At 42.6% G+C, this 20,737-nt stretch overlaps 3 protein-coding genes across 5 annotated transcripts in view; 1 reads left to right on the top strand and 2 right to left on the bottom strand.

Annotated features, from left to right (window-relative positions):
* Window positions 1-643: 643 nt before the first annotated feature.
* On the top strand, window positions 644-12,621 carry EXOSC9 (exosome component 9). 3 transcript variants are annotated; one of them, XM_004594538.3, is made up of 12 exons: window positions 644-814; window positions 1,142-1,236; window positions 2,266-2,385; window positions 2,521-2,623; window positions 3,404-3,541; window positions 5,128-5,210; window positions 6,066-6,198; window positions 7,454-7,542; window positions 8,115-8,261; window positions 9,155-9,339; window positions 12,178-12,262; window positions 12,484-12,621. In XM_004594538.3, exons 1-12 carry the CDS (start codon window positions 749-751, stop codon window positions 12,566-12,568), a joined length of 1,329 nt encoding a protein of 442 aa, XP_004594595.2. In that variant the 5' UTR covers window positions 644-748; the 3' UTR covers window positions 12,569-12,621. The 3 variants fall into 3 exon arrangements, with proteins under 3 accessions (XP_004594595.2, XP_058522881.1, XP_058522882.1); XM_058666898.1 differs by having other exon boundaries at window positions 678-860; XM_058666899.1 differs by lacking the exon at window positions 1,142-1,236 and having other exon boundaries at window positions 683-814.
* A 339-nt stretch (window positions 12,622-12,960) lies between these two features.
* Window positions 12,961-18,499, bottom strand: CCNA2 (cyclin A2). The gene is made up of 8 exons (XM_058666900.1): window positions 18,011-18,499; window positions 17,006-17,261; window positions 15,913-16,025; window positions 15,566-15,789; window positions 14,888-15,095; window positions 14,102-14,215; window positions 13,594-13,727; window positions 12,961-13,288 (listed from the first exon to the last, which is right to left on the bottom strand). The coding sequence occupies exons 1-8, from the start codon at window positions 18,221-18,223 to the stop codon at window positions 13,240-13,242; spliced, it is 1,311 nt and encodes a 436-aa protein (XP_058522883.1). The 5' UTR covers window positions 18,224-18,499; the 3' UTR covers window positions 12,961-13,239.
* A 1,169-nt stretch (window positions 18,500-19,668) lies between these two features.
* BBS7 (Bardet-Biedl syndrome 7) overlaps window positions 19,669-20,737 on the bottom strand; it is a 51,477-nt gene continuing 50,408 nt past the window's right edge. Inside the window, exon 19 of the mRNA XM_058666897.1 lies at window positions 19,669-20,202. Coding sequence (XP_058522880.1) covers window positions 20,069-20,202 — 134 coding nt within the window. The 3' untranslated portion in view covers window positions 19,669-20,068. The remainder of the gene's footprint in view (window positions 20,203-20,737) is intronic.

The raw sequence follows: 20,737 nt of genomic DNA, 5'->3' as shown, positions 1-20,737 counted from the left end.
CTGCTAGGGAAAAAAAAAAACTGATGAGACAAATCTCTCTGTAAATCTGACTTTCCAATAAAAATAAATAGATTTTTTAAAAGATTGTTTTTTTCTTTACATGAACGTTAGAGCAACTGACAAAGTGAGGGAGATTAGAGAGCTATTCCATCTTCTGGCTCACTCCCCAAATGGCTGCTGCAGCTAGGACTGGGCCAGGCAGAAACCAGAAGCCTGGAACTCCAAGTCTCCTACTGCAACTTGACAATTGTTTCCTCCAAAGGCTAAGAGCTTCGCAGTAGCACGCCCCCCCACCCCCACCACCCCGCCAAGGCTTCTGTCTGCCGCCAAAACAAGCCTAATGACTTCAACAGTGAAATTAGTTTCAGCCAACTGTAGTAACAGTTAAAACGCAGGGACATTCCAAAATGTGAGGAAAGGGTGAGGGTGAGGGCGGACTACTAAAACGGATGGTTACCGGGTGTGTCTTTCAGCCTCTGGGCGCTTTACATCAAAACAACTTCCAAATCCAGTGTTCGGAAACTCGGCTCCTACAGCCTCATTGGCTTCTCCCCGCCCCTTCGCCCCGCCCCCACGCTTACTTGGAGTCTGCGCACTAGCGGCAGGCCAAGCATCAGCCTCCCCGCTCGGCGCCGCAGCGATGCAGATGACGTAAATCTCCTGCGCCTCACCGCGAGCGGTGCGTGGACTTGCAGTCTGGAATTCCGGTGTCTGCAAGGATTGTGGTGCCCGTGGGGCTCAGGATACCATGAAGGAAACGCCGCTCTCCAACTGCGAGCGCCGCTTCCTTCTCCGCGCCATCGAGGAGAAGAAGGTAAACGGAGGGACTGCACCCTGCGCGGGTGCTCTGGTCCCACGAGGTGAACTCACCGACCGTGGCTCGCGTTGGGCCGGGGGAACCCATGGGGAAGCAGCCAGAATGTTCCCCGGCTTCTGCCGCGGGGTGCTGCACCGCGGGCTTGTTCGGAAGGCGCGAGTCGTGCCCGCACCTGTCACCGCGCAGGCGCCTAGCTTCCACTTTCCCAGCGAGGTGGGGAGGGTCAGATCCCACTTTGGCCCAGATGCCAGACTCAGGGCCGGACCGCTAGCAGTTGTTCAAGAGATGCTTGAAGGAATAAGAAAATGAATGATATGCTTACAGCGGCTGGACGGCAGGCAGACCTACGATTATAGGAACATCAGGATCTCATTTGGAACAGATTATGGGTGTTGCGTTGTGGAACTTGGGAAGACAAGGTAAGGGAAGATTTCAGTTAGATACAGACCCAACAGGAAGTTGATTGAAAATAACACTTATTGAGTCCGCTCTTGACAAAGTAGCTCACAGGTCGGGACAGGACTTTGTGGAGCTGCCAAAAATAAGGGTATTTTCTTTAGTCCGGGACTTTTTGGTTTTGTAATCCCGTTTTGTTTTTAATCATTTTAAGTAGTTTTAAGTAGTCCATAGTTAGGCGCGACCACTGCAAATCATGTAAATAACCTGCAGTGGTAACACTGAATTTGTTTCCTGAACTCTTCCACTTCTGAATGGGGAATGTAGCAATCATGAACTTTTTGTCACAAGTAGTATCCAGCTTCCTCTTTTTCCTGAGTGATGTGAGAATTGCTTTTCATACTCACTTGAAAATTGTGAGGCTGTTTGGTCAGAGAGTGCTGCTAAAACATGCTGTATGAAAACCCTTAAGAAATTTGAAGTTTCCATGACATTTTTATTGATCAGTCTTTTTTTTTAAGATTTATTTATTTTATTACAGTCAGATATACAGAGAGAAGGAGAGACAGAGAGGAAGATCTTCCGTCCCATAATTCACTCCCCAAGTGGGCCACAACGGCTGGTGCGCGCCAACCCGAAGCCGGGAACCTGGAACCTCCTCCAGGTCTCCCACGCGGGTGCAGGGTCCCAATGCATTGGGCCGTCCTCAACTGCTTTCCTAGGCCACAAGCAGGGAGCTGGATGGGAAGTGGAGCTGCCGGGATTAGAACCGGCGCCCATATGGGATCCCGGGGCATTCAAGGCGAGGACTTTAGCCACTAGGCCATGCCGCCGGACCCTATTGATCAATCTTAATAACAGTATTTACTGATAGATTTTAGGAGGAAGGGCCTGTGAAATAGTGAATGTTACTATGTCTGTGTCTTTTATTTCTGAGTATGTTCTAGATGTAACTGCTACCTCAGAATGTCATTCTGTGTGTTGTGTTCCTGAAAGCAAGATTGAACAAGGAAATGCAGGTAGCTAACTCCTTTGTACCCTGACCTCGGCAGAGTTCTCGGACAGGTTTCCTGTGAACTTGTTTCTCCAAAGCTCAATAGAGCAACAGAAGGGATTCTTTATTTGAACCTTGAGCTCTCCCAGATGGCTGCTCCAGCTTTTGAACCTGGCAGGTATTTCAGATCTTTTTCTTAAGCTGCTTTCACCATAGGAGAATCTAATAGCAGTAAGCTGTTATTGTAATGTTTAATGTATATAATGTACTTTTTGTTACATTTCATGATGTTAGCCCATCCCTGTTTTCATAGGCAGTCTGATCTCTTGGTGAAATTGAATCGACTCTTGGAAAGATGTCTAAGAAATTCAAAATGTATAGACACTGAATCGCTCTGTGTCGTTGCTGGTGAGAAGGTGAGGAAATGCACCCAAACTTCTGATTCTTGGGGTAAATATTGTTGGTTCCTGTAGCTGTACTTTCTCAGTGCTTTAATTGAAGAAGTTTTGTGCTGGTTCCCGTCCTTCCCTAAGTACTATTGGAACGTCATACTCTATCTTCTATCTTCTTTTTAAAGGGTGAAAAATAGTGACTTGACTGTATGTAAAACATTCCATTTGAAGAGCTTGTACCTCTTTTACATAATGTCGCATATATTTCTTTGTTAAGTTAGTGAACAGTGTTTTCCTTTGTTATGGATGAACTGGTGAGCAGATCCAAATGTGTGTGAGTAGGCTGTGGTCATACACAGTCAGTGGCAGGGCTGACACTGGAAAATCTTTGGCTTCCCAGAATTGTGCTACATCAGCTTTTTGACTCCAGAGTGATCAGTTCACTTTCCACATTCCCTACCTGAACATTTGCTTTATTTGTAAAGTTATCATAAATACTATCATGTAAAAACTAAGAATTTGAAGTTTTTAAGTTAGCAGGTCTAGTAGACATATACTTGGATTTGGCATTAGGAAAACCTTAAATTTAAATTGTACAGTGATTCTGTTTAGATGACTAGATGACTCATATAATAAAGTAGAATGTTGGTATTTCAGATTTTTGTGTAAATTAAAAGTTTGTTAGGTATATATTTCTTAAAAATCTGGAAGTCACTGCATTAACAACAAGAAAAAAATTGTACATGGTGTTATTTCTGATAAGTGGTTATGATCAGTTTATTTTCATCTGAAATTCACTTTCAGGTTTGGCAGATCCGTGTTGACCTGCATTTGTTAAATCATGATGGAAATATTATTGATGCTGCCAGCATTGCTGCAATTGTGGCCTTATGTCACTTCCGAAGACCTGATGTCTCAGTCCAAGGAGACGAAGTGACACTGGTAAACACCCCTGATCTGAGCCAGGATCCTTCCAGGAATAAAGGAGTATCCTGGATGTGCGTGCTACCTGTTACTAGCAAACACATATGATAGATGGCTAGGAGCTAAGTTCTAACATTTGTTCATAAGGTGAAAACTGTATGTGCCCAGTACTGCCCTAAGATCTCTTCCGTTTTCCGTATTGGTATCTTGTTAGTAAGAACGGGCCATAGGGGTGGACATGGGGCTTAGCAGTCGGAACGCTGGAGTATGTGGGTTTGAGTCGCAGCTCAAGTTCCAGTTCTGGCTTCCTCCTGTTGTGTGCCCTGGGAGGCCGGGATGATATCTGAAGTATGTGGATCCCCCTCACCATGTGGGAGACCCAGATTGAGTTCCAGTCTAATAGCTCTCTCCTGCCCATTACAGAATGAACCAGTATACAGGAAATCTGGGCTATCTCTCTGTTTTTCAAACAAAAATGCTTCTTAGCCTGGTTTTCTAAGGTAGAGTAATTCTATGGAGTATTAAAAGAAGTAGTTGGATTATGTTTAAGGATCACACTTGTGAAAAATACCTGAGAGTAAAGTGAGATACTTACTGTTCAGAGGCATGTAGTAACTTGAGAAGGATCTAGAAACCAGAGATGCATGACTTTCTTGAGGGCTTTTGTTCACTATTCAAAATAGATGGCAGATGGATACCATCAACAGAGCTTGTTAAAACTTACTGCTAAGCTCCACTCACAAGGCAGGACAGGAGCAGTACCCAAGAATTAATACCAGTGCTGCTGGCCCAGGAACCACATTTTGAAAACAGTTAACATATGTTGTCTCTGTCTTTCGTGTTGAGTGTGTTGTTTTTGCTTTACATAAATTGTATGCTAAAATAATGGAAGCTCATTGTTGTCATAATCTTAATGTTGCAAAAGGGTACTTGAGATGCTCATTTTCTAGATATTCGTAGTGCTGTTTTCAGATATTAAGCTAGAGCAAAACTCTAAAGCCTTAGAGGTAGGACAAAGGTGTACTAATGGTTTTCTTTTAGAGGAGACAGTTCTAACAAGGAAGTTAAAGTAGAACAATTATTTGACTTGACAATTCTGATGATACTCTAAAGCTATTGGTGGGAGTGTAAAATGATACAGCTATGTTGGGGGAAATTTTGGGAGTTTAGAAAGTTAAATATATTCTGTATGTATACTTTTCGACACACATGACTTGCTGATATTAAAGTCGGCAATGGTTTAGAACTAGGAGAAAAGATTTCCAACAGTTTCTTGCCTAGGAATTTATAGGTGAAGTGGGAACAATTATTTGCTTAGAAACTTGTAGGAACGTGGTATTAGCCCGAACCTGAAGATAATCCATATATCCATCAGCTCTTGAATGGATCAGCAAAATGGGATATGTTCATGTGATGACATAGTGTAGCACTGGGCACTGTGGGGCTGGTATACCGGTATAAGGCACTCGAACAGATAGTTGTAAGAGAAGATTTTAGGTGCTCACTAGGAATTGAAGGAATTTTATTTTTTCATTTCACTATTTGTTGAATAAGATGATTTTAAAAAAAAAAGTTCTTAACTTGAGCCTTTTCTTTTGAAACAGTATACGCCGGAAGAGCGTGATCCCGTGCCACTGAGCATCCACCACATGCCCATTTGTGTCAGCTTTGCTTTCTTCCAGCAAGGGTGCGTCTCACCTTGTAATGGGCTGAATCACCAATGCAGCTAGGAACTCTACTCAAGTGTGTACACGCATGGATGAATAAGCCCCTGCTTTAACACTAAAGCACCCTAGTGTTATTCTCTTTATCTGTGAGGGCATTACCTATTGGTAATTACACTCTTCCATAATTAAGACACTTTGTACCATTTTTCTTTTAATGGCATACTTAAAAATTTACAGATTTACTGATAGTGTCTTGTATTTTCTAAAGATGTACAGATATAAAGAACAGTTGTGTGTTAGACTCACTTTTGGGGAAGTGGGGATAGAAATTACTAGGAGTTAACGGAAGACTGGGAAAAATCTAGTTTCCTGTAGCTGTCCCGTAGTTTCTTCACTGCTAAACCCTACAACAAAAAACTTGGGAGTCTTTTGGGTCCCTGTAGTGGTCCTGTGGTGTCTTTACTGATGCTGTTTTTTAAAAAGTCCATTGCTTTGGGGAACAGGAGTCTGGCGTAGCGGTTAAGAAGTGCACCACACCGGAGTACCTGCATTTGATTGGTTATTTGACTGGACTGCAGCTTCCCGCTAACGCCGTCCCTAGGAGCGAGCAGCAGTGTGTCAAATAATTGGGCTCTTGCTGCCCATTTGGGGAGCCTGGGTTGTGTTCTCAGCCTGCAGCCTCAGCCGGCCTGGCCCTGCTGCTGTGGGCATTCGGCGAGTGACCTGGTAGACGGAAGCAGCTTGCGCATGCTTGCATGTTCTCTCACGCTCTTGCGCTCTCCGTTTCTCAAAAGCAAACAGAAAGCATCCATCATCCCAAAACTGACGAAAACTCTGCCTCAGATGTACTCGGGTTCTTGTAACATTCATTGCAGGATGTATTTGTTGGTGGATCCCAGTGAACGAGAAGAGCGAGTAATGGATGGCTTGCTGGTGATTGCCATGAACAAGCATCGAGAGATTTGTACCATCCAGTCCAGTGGTGGGATAATGCTGCTCAAAGATCAAGTTAGTACTTTAATTGCTGATTAAGAATAGGTCACTTCTCTTTAGAATGTTTTTTCTTTTAACCCAAATCTAGTGAACGTGATTCTTAAGGATTGATTCTAGAATGTGCCTGAATCTGGTTTCAGAACCGTCATTCTGTCCTTTTGGCTGGAAGCTCTAAGGAACCCTCTCTCTTCCCATTTAGTCTCCATGTGTGGTCTTCCAGACTCTGACCCTTCCAACTAGAACATGTTTTCTTTTGTATGAAAAGATTCCTATTCCTTAAAAAAAAAGGGGGGGCATTAAAAGTTAATTTCATTTGTAAGATTTGGGCATAGGGGCCAGCATGGTTACCCAACAGCCTAATCCTCCATCTGCAGTGCCAACATTCCAAATGGGTGCCAGTTGGTGTCCTGGCTGTCCCACTTCCCATCCAGCTCCCTAGTTATGTCTTGAGAAAGCAGCAGCAAATGGCCCAAAGCCTTGGGGCCCTGCATCCGTGCGGGAGACCCAGAAGAAGCTCCTGGCTTCTGACTTCAGATCGACTCAGCTCTGTCCATTGCAGCTATCTGGGGAGTGAATCAGCAGATGGAAGATTTCTTCTGTATTTCTCCTCCTCTCTGTAAATCTAGCTTTCAAGTAAAAATGAAGATTTTGGATATAATAGGTAGTAGTTCTGAAATCAGATATATGCCAGATTCACATGAGGACTTTTAGAAAGCAGACTTCTATAACATACAGTGTTTGCAGTTAAGAGCATTGTGCTCTCCCTGTCAGGTACTAATGGACCACGGGCAACATGTTACCTGTGTGTAGATTTCTGTTTCTTCCTGTTCATGGGGAGTGATGTCACTAATGACATTATTAGAATGAAAGGATAATAGGTATCTACAAAAAAGGAAATGTGCAATGTGCTTGTGTTTTCATGGTCATTGTCATTAACAGTATTGTAACTACTACCCAGAGCCCTTTTGTTGATTACTCAGAGAAGGGACAGTAGCACATGGATGTACATATGCAGCTACTTCAGAAAGTTAGTGAGACCCCTCCAAATATCTGGTATTTTATTGTTTGTTAAGGCCTTTTTTTGAGTCTGTCCACCTAATGTGATGGTCTTTGAGACATTTTAAAACAGTTCCATGCCTTAAATTGTATTTACATTGTATTATTTTCATGCTTGGGCGGGGGAAAAAGGTCAGGCTTAAAAGTAGAAAAACTAGTAACATTGTTTCAGTTTTATGTTGCCTTTAAATAACTGATTCACTTTTATAAATAGGTTTTGAGATGCAGCAAAATAGCTGGGGTAAAAGTAGCAGAAATTACAGAGCTAATACAAAAGGCTTTGGAGAATGATCAGAAAGTTAGGTAAGTTAATTTTTTTCAGACACAAATTTTTTTCTGTTAAGGCTCTTGCACACTTTTAATTTTCAGTTAATTCTTATTAATAATGTCTCCTAAAAATGATATAGATTTTTTCAAAGATAACTTAACTATTTCAATTTAAACTGTATTGTAAAGCCACATGAATCTTTAATAAGATTTTTCTTTATGTGTTAACATTTTCTTAGATTAAAAAAAAATCTGATAATTCAAGTTAATCAAAAGAATTCAGCTGGCATTAACTCCCAACTCTGCTTTTGTTTGAGCATGTAAGATATATGATCCAATACTTCATTGTGCTCCTTTGTAAGTTGGAAGGTTAATGTCTAACCGGTATGACTGATTGGAAAATGGGAGAGCTGAAGAAACTTCAGATGCCTAAAATTACAATTTTTGTAATGTCCCTTGATTATTTGAACAAACTGGTATGGTTATGCTGATCAAACTGATTGTATTTTAGTATTTCTCATCCACCAGAGGATAAAATAAATTTTTGCCTTCTTGTGTGTTCTCTTCCCATCTTTAAACACTTTATTTCCCAAAAACACCATACACAGGAAAGAAGGTGGAAAGTTTGGCTTTGCAGAGTCTATAGCAAATCAGAGGATCACAGCGTTTACGATGGAAAAGGCCTCTGTGGATACCTCAGACGTTGAGGAGAAAGCAGAAGAAATCATTGCTGAAGCTGAGCCTCCTTCAGATGTGTATCTTTTGGGGTGGTTTTAGCAGTAACAAGGAGATTTGTAACACTTCTGTATTGTTAAGACTCTTTGAAAGATACACTTTTTTAGGGAGAAAGCTTAAAGATGCAAGGTGGTGACTTACTCCAATTGATATAACACCTAGGTTCTTTGAGTTATTCTGCAAAAACCAAAGTTCTTGGGGTGGGCACTGGTTCAGTGCTTAACTCACTGCCTGGAACATGTGTGTGCATCCCATATTGGAACAGCTGGTTTGAATCTCAGCTGTTCTGCTTCGGCTTCCTGCTGACACATACCCTGAGAGTCAGCAGACGATGGCTGCATCCTTGTTCCACTGTAACAGCCTTGGCTGTTAGAGGGAGGGAACCAGTGGATGGTGATCTCTGCCTTTCAAATAAAATGAAAATAAAAACTTAAAAGAGTTATCTAAGAAATTGCCCAGGGCTGGACTGGAGTTTTAGACAGAAGTCAGAAATGCAATCCATGTCTTTCACATGGGAAACAGGAATCCAGTAAGTTGAGCCAACACTGCTTCCCAGGGTGTGCACCAGCAGGAGGCAGGTCAAAAGTCAGAACCAGGAATCAAGCTCGGGTACTCCAGTGGTGGGATGCAGGCGTGAACTGCTAAGCCAGTTCCCTCTGTTCTCTTGTATGTCTGTAACGTCTCGCCTGAGTTACACGCCTTATTTTTCTCTGTAGTATTAGCTGTATTAAATTATTTTTCCTCTTGAGAGCCCAGAGGTAACAGAACAGCTTCAGGTTATTGAAATAACAAATGCTCTAAAAAAAATTCTTTTTCCTCTTGGAGGAACATTTGAATCAGTCTTACAAAAATATTTTTTTTCAACAGTCTGTCAAATAGCAATATTTATATTCTGTTTTCTTAACTTGCTAAGTATTTCTAAACCTGTTCTATGGACTCCTGGAACTGCCCAAATTGGAGAGGGAATAGAAAATGCTTGGGGTGAGCTTGAAGACTCTGAGAAGGACGATGAGGATGAAGGTGGCAGTGATGAAGCTGTCATTCTTGACAGTGTGAAAATGGACACTGGAATCGAAATTTCTGATTCTGGAAGCCAAGGTAAGTGATACCTTATAGCTTTTATTTTTGTGTCTTTCATTATATGGATAATACAGTAAATTATGTATATATATATATATGAAATAGCTGCATGTGCATAGGTAGTGATTTCTATCTAAAGAGTCTATAGACATAAATGTATATCCTTTTTAGGGGGACTTTTTGTTTTAAAACTATTAAGGCTGACAATAATTTCTTTAAAAAATTTTATTTGAAAGGCAGTTTCAGAGAAGGGAGGGAAATACCTTCTGCCCACTGTTCACTCCCCAAATGGCCACAACAGTCAGGGCTGGGCCAGCCCAAAGCCAAGAGCCAGGAGCTCCATCTGGGTCTCCCATGTGGGTGGCAGCTACCCAGGCACTTCGGCCATCTTCTGCTGCTTTCCCAGGAACATTAGCAGAGAACTGAATTTTAAGTGAAGCAGTTGAGTGGAACTGGTATTGGAACTGCCACTGTCACAGATGGTCGCTTAAGGACCTGGCACGATGGCCCAGTGACTAAATCTTTGCCTTGTAAGTGCTGGGACCCCATATGGGCAACCATTTGTGTCCTGGATGCGCCATTTCCCATCCCGCTTCCTGCTTGTGTCCTGGAAAGGCAGTACAGGATGGCCCAAAGCTTTGGGACCCTATACCTGCATGGGAGACATGGAAGAAACTCAAAGCCAGGAGCTTCTGGGTCTACAAAGTGGGTGCAGGGTCCCAAGGCTTTGGGCCATCCTTGACTGCTTTCCCAGTTCACAGGCAGGGAGCTAGATGGGAAGTGGTGCAGCCAGAACACCAGTCAGTGCCCATATGGGGTGCCAGCACTTGTAGGCAGAATCAGCCAATTGAGCCATTGTGCCAGCACCATTATTTTGACACATTTATTTGCCCCATTTTAAAATGGAAGATATATTTGTAGTGACAGGAACTAAGGTGAGATTTCCCATTTGTTGTTTCACTGCCCAAATACCAGGAATAGCTAGGTCTGGGCCCTGCCAGAGGCAGAAACTGGGAGCTCCATCCTTGTCTCCCACCAAGATGACAGGGTCCAAGGACTATCCTCCTTTGCCTTCCCAGGCACAGTAGCTGGAAGCTGGATCAGAAACAGGACAGCTGGGACGCAAACCAGCATTCTAATACAGTATGTGTCACAAGTGGTTTAACTGGCTTTACCACAACACTGGCCTCCAATTTTCTTCTGAAACGATGTTTATTTTTGGCATGTAAATGATTTTTTTTTATTGTGAGCATGAGTATAAACCATTTATACCCCAGTGCCTTCAACAGCTGAGACTGGGCCAGTCCTAAAACCAGGCCTGGAAATCAGTCCTGTGGTGGCAGGAACTGTTATCTAAGCTGTTCCTGCTCCTTCCCAGGCTCTGCATTAGTAAGAAGTTGGAATCAGGAGCAGAGCCTGGAGTCAAACGCAGGCACTCCAACAGGAGAGGTCAAGCATCTTAAACTGATAGGCTGAAATGTGTCATTATAGTACTGTCTTAGTAGAACTTTCTGCGATACCCAATACAGCATCATCTAACCCCATGTAGCTTTTGAAAACCTTAAGTGTGGATTGTATAATGAAGGAGCCGAATGATAAATTTAGAAATTTTTAGTCTTGCGCACAAACTATGAATTGTTAAAAGCAGGACTGATGTAAGGATCAACAAATTAGATGAAGGGATGAAAATATGCTAAAATACTAAATCTGGCTGAGGGAGGGATCAGTGATGATGATACCATTTAGGGGGATCTTTGCACTGCATAACTCATTTTATCAAAACGGAAGTATTACTGACAAAGTTGAACAAGGGTCCCAGTCAGCAGACAATTGTTTTACTTATTCAAATTAAGTAGATAACCCTTGTTCAACTTTCTCAGTAATTTAATACTTCCATTTTGATAATTTCCAATTTCCCAGTACTTACAACTCTTGCTACCAGCTAAATTCTTGTGTTTTTTTCTTGAATGTATATTATTCTTAAAAGTGCTATATAGAATAATGTAGCCCTGAATGTAACAGATTTAACCAGTCTTAATGATCTGAAAGTTGTTTCATGAAGACATAAGTGAAAGCTAAAAATGCAAAAAACTGATATGCAACCTATTTGATTGATGTTTACGAATAGTGAGCAGATACAAATCAGTACTCAAAGTATAATGAATAGCAACATTTTAGAACATTCGTTAGTATATAAACCAAAATTGAAATGTCGATGAAGTAGTCACAGGATGTGGTTAAGAACTTGCATTTTTTAACATATTGATTACTCAATACCGTGTCAATTAATTCCATATTGTTGTTGATGTGATGATGTGGCTTTAAATTGATCGGGATCATATTCTGCCAGCTCTGCCTTCAGACCAGAGATGGTCTTCCCAAGAAACCGTTGAAATGAAAGAATCTTGACTGAATTTGAAATGTAATACAGCAACAAGGTGGAGGAATCCACCATGAGGGTAGGGTAAGGGGAGGGGTTGGGGGAATCCCAGAGCCTATGAAACTGTCACATAATGCAATGTATATAAGAAATACCAGCACTGATGAGGATATATAAAATGGCTGTTTGCTTCTTGAAGAGTAGGTGAATATTTGTGGAAGGATTTGGCAGAAACATCTTTTAAAATGAATGTGCCTTTTGACCCAGCAGTTCTGCTCAGAGAAAACTGTGGGGCCTTCCTCGCGGCCATAATTGGTTCTTGGAAAGCGTTTTCCCCTACCTTTTCTATTGACAGTCTATTGACAGTGTTCATCAGTAAGAGTAGCTAGGGCTGTGTAATGGAAGCTTTAGAACTTGTGACACCCATGTGAAATTTGAGATTACTTACCAATATTGCTTTCTTACAACTTTCTTAGATGCCCCTATAGTGCTCTCAGACAGTGAAGAAGAAGAACTGATCATTTTAGAACCAGAACCACACAAGAATCCAAAGAAAATAAGGTAACAAAGTTCTGGTTTATTGGAAATGTGTACACATAACTTAGCAGCCTTCCGAAGGCTACCTCTTCTACAGTACTGTTACAAAGACATCCCTTTTACATTAAGATATTCACCTAGTTCTCAGGTTCCTGTATTTACTTTCATAGCTGCCACAGATCTATTTTTTTTATCCAAAATTTAACAAGCATGGCTAGTGAACTGTTCATTTACTTTATTCACAGAACACAAGCCACCAATGAGAAACAAGAAAAAGCACCAGGCAAAAGGCCAGTGAAAAAGAGAAAGAAGAAGAGAGCTGCTAATTAAAGCCAACCTAGTTGAGTATTTGTATATAACTATTAAAAGGTTATTTATTCAGTGCTAACAGCCCTGGGTATTTTTTATTCACAAATCCATTATCAGCCCAATATTTTTAATAGTTCCTTTTTTATATTAAAATGAACTTTCTAGAACTGTTGTTTTTGTCATTTAAAAACCCAAGTAAAATGTTGTAAAAGGACTAAAATGACTTCATAGGTTGACCTGTGTGTACAAAAAAAAGCCAGAATGAAGATCTTCACTGACATGGTAAATAAACACAGAACAAGTACACAGAAGTTAGCAGGCTAATCCAGTTGCTTAGGAAAATGGGCGTTAAAAAAATAGGGTCTGCTTTAGTGGGTTGGCCAGATTTTTACTCAAATTAAATTTGACTTGCAAAATTTTCCAAACGAATTTATTAATTCAATATCCTGACAGCTGGCATCATTAATACTTTCAACAAAACAACTTAAAATTAGCCAGATATCTAAGATAGATACATGTACAAAAGATATACAAATTAAAACCATTTAAAAAAAGTAATAGATACCATAATTTGTTTTTGTCCATACTTCTGTATTCATAAATGATCGTTAACATTAAAAACCTAAGCTAAAATCTGTACACGATATAGTTTGAGTGATTTACATCTTAGAAAACAAAAGCAGTCTTTGCTTTTACAGATTTAGTGTCTCTGGTGGGTTGAGGAGGGAAACGCCATGATACCTGTAAGCAGAAAAATACCCAGTTTTAGTGAATATCACTGGATGAGGGAAATCTTATAATACAATATGTATTAGGAACCTCTATTGGATTGAAGAATGTCTGATCCCCAAAATACCTCCTCCTCACTTCTCCCTCTTCCAGATGCAGGATAAAAAAGCATTAACTACAGCTGCCTCCAAACAAATGAGCAGCCAGAACAGCTGCTTGTGGAGGCTGAGGCAGATTAAAGGTAAAATGGGAATCGGAATGATTTCTGAAGCACAGCCTGAAAAACAGGTTTATTCAAAATCCAAGTTAGCTCTTACTTTGAGTTTTTGTACTTTTCTCTTATTGATTGTTGTGCATGCTGTGGTGCTTTGAGGTAGGTCTGGTGAAGGTCCATGAGACAAGGCTTGAGAGTGTCCAGGGTGTATCCAGTCTTGCGGACTAGTGATTCAGGCTATGGGAAAGGAGCAGAGAACCAGTGTTGTTGATAGTAGGCAGTTAAAAGTTGGTGCTACATTTCAGTACTAACAAATGTGTTAGTTTCTTAGGCCATTATTCCATATTTCTCACGCGTAATCCCATTTTAACGACTTGCCCTGCCAACAGCAGGTCATAGAATCTGAATTCTTGAAGGCCACCTTTCTTCAAATTCTACAACGAAGCCTTCAGTCTAACAACATGTTATTCAACAAGTGAGATGTCTTAAACAGAGTATATGGTTGGACAGTTTTCTTCACGACAGATCATTTACATTACCATCACTTGTACAGGATGATTATTTAACTTAATTGACACAAGGAAGATATGTGAAGACTATGTCATACATACCCAGCTTTGTCCCGTGACTGTGTAGAGTGCTAAGTGAAAGGCTGCTCCAGCAATAACTGATGGCAGATACTTTAAGTATGGGTCAGCATCTATCAAACTTAATTCTCCAAGAAACTGAAATGAAAAATACCTTGTGATCAGAAGAGTTCTAAGTCAAGCCTCAAGTTCTGACCTGTTTTATTTTGTACCAGTTCCAGAAAACATTTCACAACCTCATCTCTAAATACATAAAGTGTACTGCCCCGTTTAGAAAAAAAATTTTTTCTATTTGAAAGGCAGAATTAGAGACACAGATCTTTGATCCACTGGTTTATTCCCCAAATGGCCGCCAACAGCTAGAGCTGGGCCAATGTGAAGCCAGGAGCCTGGAGCTCCTGGGTCTCCCACATGAATGCAGGGGTGGAAGGACTTGAGTCATAGTCTGCTGCTTTCCTATGCCATTAGCAGAGAGCTAGATGGGAAGTGGAACAGCCAAGACAAGAACTGGCAGCAGTGTGGGATGCTGATGCCATAGAAGGGTTAGCCTGCCACCAGTGTTGGCCATTTCTGTGCCACTGTTGTATTTTAGAAACAACCCCTCTGACTGCCATGTCCCAATCACAATCCTCATACTGCCAATCCCAATGCTTTCTCAGTACATATTATATATTATCTCTGGCAAGCCTTCTTCCATTCTGTAGCATTCACCTGTCCCCGGAACAGTCTCTTAACCAAAAAGCACTGCAATTAAAGTGTGACTTGCACCAATCATTACATAAAACTCCAACAAAAATTTAAATAACTTACCATTGCTAAACTTTCAACTTTGCAGTTTGCAGGCTGCTGATGCAGGAAGTATTGAGTGAGAAACTGATTTACTGTTGGTGCAGCTAAGTCAAAAGCAAGGACTTTCAAAACTAGATGCTCCATTCTCAAAACTTGCTTCTTGGTATAGGTATCATCTGTAATGTACACAAACTCTGCTACTTCTGGAGGGTATATTTCTTCAAATTTCCTACAATGAAAGTTTTTAGATAATCAATCTTGATTCTGAAGTCACAGTAGAACATCTGGAATGAATCCAAAACCTGCACTCCACAAAATGCAGTTCTACCAATTCCTGACCATCATTTCTAACAGTGTATATATGAATAGTAATCAAAGGGTCCAAACTGAAAGGACTCCTGAGACATTTCTCCCAGTTCAAAGAAATGAGATGATATTGCCCAAGGAGAGAACTACACTAGAATTTTCCAAGTAGCCAAGATTTCAAGAAATGTTAAGTCGTGGGAAAATAAACTTTGACAATGACTCCTCCTCAGCTCCTCTAACCCCAACTTCCACCACACCATCATCCCTAAAGTAATCACTGATGCTCTGTCCGGTACCACACTAAAACGCCAGTGGGTGTCTTTTTAATGTAGCTTCTTCCCTACGCAAAAAGGCAGTGATCACTTTCAATCAGGCAAAGCAAGTTGAACTTACGAGGCTAACAGCATGGCAGCAGTGCCCACAAGCTGAAGCTTTCCTCTCAACACAGACATTGAAGAAAGGAATCTGTCGATGTAGTTTACTGCCAAATGCAGGGTCTCATTCTGTAGTTTATATTCCTCTCCTACTTCAACTAACCAGTCCACGAGGATAGCTCTCATACTGTTGGTGATGTCAGGTTGCTTCTTCATGTAGCCCACTTTAGGTTTACATTTAAGCTGTTGAAAAAGTTTACTTGTGTTAACAAAGATGTGCACACTGTGAACTTAAGTAAAGCATTAGGATAAAGCAGTTTATATTGTTTTACTGAATTACATTTACAAAGCGGACTCAGTCTTTACCTCCATTTCCCTAAGATATGTGTGAATATCCTCATGGTAGTCTGGAACTTCATTAACACTCACTGGCTTTTCATCTTCTAATACAATTGACATGTCCATCTTATTTGGTGATTCTGAAACAATAAAAAAATGTCCAAGTTAATTGTTAAAAGTTTTGTGTTTAACAGTTCAAAATTACTACTGTTATAAGGAATCTCACTATCAAAGCGTCTATTTCATCCGTAAGAATGGTTGCTTATAATGAAGTACTCAGAATATCTTAACTATTTGGAATTTCAGTTAATAAAAAATAAAACAGGCAAGGAACAGAAAATGAAGCCTGAGTATTCTATTAAAGCATCATATCCTATGGGACAGGAGATGGCACAGTTAACATCCTTAAGAGTTGCCCTAAAAGACTGCAGACCCACAGTCTTGATATATTCAAGGCAGACTTACGTAGCAGTTAGAATCAGAGCTAACTGGTTTCTACCAACAAGTGTTAATGAGGACGTTAAGTCTATCAATGCACAGTTCAGATTAATACTGTAATAAACTATTCATTTTTTGTAATGCTATCTTGAACCAAATACTATTATTTCACTTGAAAGATCACCTTGTGGTTAAGTTTGTTGCAAAAGTGGAATAAAAATAAATTACTTCCAAAGATCCTTCCCTGATTATTCTCCCAACTAAAACTACAATCGGATTAGATCCAGTGATTCAACAGTCCACGGCAAACAAACGGCACAGCCCAGACACAGCCCTGCAGCAGCTGCTGTCACAGAAACAGCTGTGTTGGAGACCTGCACCAGGGCATCCCCACTCGGGTATCAGATGACACAGAACCAAAATGCTAAAGCTGCAGATGTTGGGGATCACAATATCACCATTCAAAAGTACTAACTGCTTACATGCAAATGAAATTACGCTCACAGAGAAGCAAACAGTTATGGGGTCACATTAAAATCAGCATTGAAAATCTAAATAAACTGATGTGATCAGGATTGAGGTCCTTTTGTCAGTGGCTAGGTCAAATGTTAGCTGTGAAATAATTACCTATAACCCTATAGCTATCATTATCTTAGTATGACATATTTTCGTTGAAACTTACCACCACTGAAACTACCATCCATTGGATAATCAAGAGGTACCAGTGGTTTTCTTTGTCCGGGTAAAGCAATTGCTGAACTAAAAGCCAAGGCATCCTCAGACTTGGGGGAGGATTTTTTGGAGTCGTTGGGCTTCTTGGGAGGCTCCTGTTCGGGTTCATCCACATGAATGGTGAAGGCCGGCTGTTTACCATTGGCTTTCCAAGGAGGAACTGCAGCATGCTCATCATTTACACAAAGATCCTTTAGAGGTGCAACCTAAAAGGACATTAATAGCTGGCTTTGAGTTTTATCACTTTCCCCCTATGAGATCCAAGACTCAGTATTCAGGAAAATTCAACTTTCGTAAGTCTAGGCAAGGAAGACAGAAGGATATTTCAGTCTCACATACGTTCTTATGAAAGCACCTAAAAAGGCAGAACCGGGGCAGAATTGTATAAATCCTGACCAAAGCCACAATGAAACGGGGGGTGGGCAGACCTGACAGGCTGAGGAAGGCGATTTATAGTGTTGGTTCAGCACTTTGGCCCCAGGGTGGAACAACATAGCCAATTCGGCCAAAATGGCCGAACTGGCAAAAGCTACAGGTTATTACTATTTTTCTCTACATCCCTTTCTGAAATACAAGGACGCATGGCCAGATGGTGAGGGGGGGAGGGGACCCGGTTCCTCGGACAGTGCTTGGGGTTTGAAAGTGGAAGAAAGGCGTGGAGCTGGGCCAAGGCCCTGGTTGTGGGGTTAGGTTTGACCTCAGGATCCACAGAAATGAGCCCGCCCAGGGCAGACAGGCAGCACCCGCAGCGCCGGTAACGCATGCACTGCTGAGTGGAAGAAAGCCAATAACGGCACCCCGCACGCAGGAGCAGCGGGGACCAAGTGGAATTCCGCTCCCGCCTCTGGCTTCCCGTGCGAGGCCCCGAGTTTGTTTCTGGTTCCTCCCCTCCTCTTCAGCCCAAGCCCGACCCCCGCTCGGCCCACCGCCCTCCAGACGTCTACCATCCCTTTACCCGTCGCGTCCTGGGCCTTTGCTGTGCGGCTGCAGCCCGCGAGTTCCCGGCCTTCAGTACCGCCAGGGCGGCCTGGGTCCGTGGCTGAAGGGCGGGCAGCGCGTTCTCCGGGTTGATGTTCTCCTGGTCCTCGTGGAGCGCCTTGTGCTGCAGCGTTAGCAGGGCCGAGCCCGCCTCGCGGGCCGCGGCCTTCGGTGCCGAGTTGCCCAACATCGCTGCTCCCTGCGGCGGGCGGCGGGATCAGCTGCCGAGCCAAGCAGCGTGCACTCCGCCCGGCCGACTAAGGCGCCGATCCCGCCGAGGAGCGCTGCAAACGGAGCCGCCGCCGCAGCCAGGGCCAGTCCTGCCAGGCGTCCGGGCCGCTCCTCGGCCTCCGGCCCGTTCGGCTCGAGCAGGCTGCGAGAGGCGGAGGCAAGGCCTGGCGGGCGTGCAGCGCAGAGTGCGCCCGCAGATGCAGCCAGCAGCCCGCCGCCGCCGCGGCTGTTCATGCAGTTCAAGTATCCCGCGACTATTGAAATGGGCCAATGAGAGCGGCCGCGTCCCGCCACGTCACCGGATGCGACAGGGTCGCAGCAGAGTGAAGGCGGCGGCGCAGCGAGCCCAGCACGGGCTGGAGGAAAGGCGCCTGCGCGGAACGGCGCGGGGCCGGAGGCCGGGGCTGGAGGGCGTGCAGCCTTAAGGCGGGAGCTGCCCTGCGGGAGCTGCCCTGCAGGAGTGCAGCGGCTGCCGGTGGCTAAGTGGTCTTGGCCTCAAAGTCTCAAACTCTTTGTTTTATCTGTTAAATGGAACTAGTTTCTAGAGGTCATGGGGTTGTTAGGCTTACGTAACGTGCATCCACCTTTTAACACGCAGTTCACATAGTAATACTTAAAAATGACAGACTACAAGGTGAAGGAGGCAGAACTTTCTCTTAGCATTTTTTATTTTTCTTAATGAAGATGCAGGTAACTCAAGGTGACACACTGAACTATCGTTGATAACAGGTAAGCAGTAACAGATTACAAAAAACCAGAAATGGACAGTCACAAGTCATTACCTTTAATGTTTCTGCCAACCTATGGCAGCCAATAGAAAGGGGACTGGAATTCTAATGACTGAGATAAAATTACGTGTTCCATTTAAAATGAAGACTGTTTAAATGCAGCAAAAGCAATACGACCCTATTACAACAAAACTCTTAACTGCATGTGTCTAACACATTTTCACATTTAAGATACAAGGTTTGCAAATAAATAATGGCATATAACAAAGCAATTTTCTGCCAAACTCATCAGTTGGCCCTTCCTGAAAGCATAAAGTCGAGCTTATTTTCCATGATCTTGGCACCATGCAAAAACTTTTAAACCAAATATTTCCCTGACATTTGACATGAATACATTTGAGTCAGGATTAATGAACAAAATATTTTGCTCCAACGAAAATGAAAAGGAAATTATGGCCGAAGGAAAACGAGGCCAGACTCTGCACTCTTCCTACTGGCGCCTCAGAGCTCTGCCCGTGATGCCGCAGGAGGGAAGCCTGCCCCAGGCTTGGAGCCGGGCTTCTTTCTGGGGCCACACCTTACAGCGCTGTGTAGCACATCACACACTGCCTATCAACCCCAGCCACCAGCACAAACAGAAGCAGGGAGCTGGCACAGTCTGGCAGCATATCACACACCAGCTGTGGAAACAAGGGAATACATAAAAATATGCCTAGAAACCTATAAAGTAGTTTAAACTTAAGTGTGTAGGTGCTTGCACAAAATTTGAATACATTTTAATTTTCCATATATTATTTCTCAATTTGAAAATAAAAGCATTCACTTAGTAAAATGTACAAAGCAAACCCTCACAACCATTCTCCTTGAGCTTCAAAAGTAAAAATGCATTTTTAAAAAAATGTTCATTTATCAAAATAGAAGTATTACTAAAAAGTACTGTCTCACATTTTTAGGTGATACATTAATAAATTACTTGACATCAAAAAGCATCTGCAGTAAGAAGCATGTATGGCCTCCAATTCTGTTTTGGCATTTCTGTTAAGACTACATCTTTGGAGCTTTACCTTGGTGACACATCACGCTGCATCAAAGAAAGCAATCAGTGCATTTTGATCGTAACTATCCAGGATCTCCAGCAGAAGAGGTACCTTGGTTTTTACATTGGTGCCTTTGAACTTAAACTTATCGATGAAAAGATCAGTGATCATGCCTACAAAGAAAAATGAAAATGTCCTGTCACTTAGCTCTGTTTAATGGCATACTGAGTAAGTAATCGCCTGGAAAAAAATTTTTTTATGATTTATTTTTTATTTTTATTGGAAAGTCATTTATACAGAGAGGAGAGACACAGAGAGGAAAATCTTCCATCCACTGACTTACTCCCTAAGCGGCTGCAAAGACCAGAGCTAAGCTGATCCAAAACCAGGAGCCAGGAGCCTCCTCCAGGTCTCTCATGCAGGTGCAGGGTCCCTAAGCCTTGGATTGTCCTCAACTACCTCCCCAGGCCACAAGCAGGGAGCTGGATGGGAAGCGGGGCTGCCAGAATTAGAACTGGTGCCCATATGGGATCCTGTGTGTGCAAGGTGAGAACTTTAGCCACTAGGCTATCACACCGAGCTCTGGATATCGTGGCCTAGCAGCTAAAGTCCTTTCCTTGACCGCCCCGGGATCCCATATGGGCGCCGGTTCTAATCCCAGCAGCTCCACTTCCCATCCAGCTCCCTGCTTGTGGCCTGGGAAAGCAG

Source organism: Ochotona princeps, chromosome 7 (genome assembly GCF_030435755.1).
Source record: "Ochotona princeps isolate mOchPri1 chromosome 7, mOchPri1.hap1, whole genome shotgun sequence".
Classification (NCBI taxonomy): domain Eukaryota; kingdom Metazoa; phylum Chordata; class Mammalia; order Lagomorpha; family Ochotonidae; genus Ochotona; species Ochotona princeps.
The sequence above is the reverse complement of the archived record's forward strand: the minus strand, read 5'-3'. Positions and strand labels throughout refer to the sequence as shown.

Bases quoted from the DNA above. Each gene is read 5' to 3' on its own strand.
- CCNA2 (XM_058666900.1), bottom strand. From the start codon at position 18,223: ATGTTGGGCAACTCGGCACCGAAGGCCGCGGCCCGCGAGGCGGGCTCG. The intron at 17,262-18,010 runs GTAAAGGGATGG...ATGTCCTTTTAG, and splicing joins AAAGGCCCAGGACGCGACGG to GTTGCACCTCTAAAGGATCT. The intron at 14,216-14,887 runs GTAAGTTATTTA...TTTTCATTTCAG, and splicing joins AAGTTGAAAGTTTAGCAATG to TTTCTTGGAGAATTAAGTTT.
- EXOSC9 (XM_004594538.3), top strand. From the start codon at position 749: ATGAAGGAAACGCCGCTCTCCAACTGCGAGCGCCGCTTCCTTCTCCGC. The intron at 815-1,141 runs GTAAACGGAGGG...ATATGCTTACAG, and splicing joins GCGCCATCGAGGAGAAGAAG to CGGCTGGACGGCAGGCAGAC. The intron at 12,263-12,483 runs GTAACAAAGTTC...CTTTATTCACAG, and splicing joins AAGAATCCAAAGAAAATAAG to AACACAAGCCACCAATGAGA.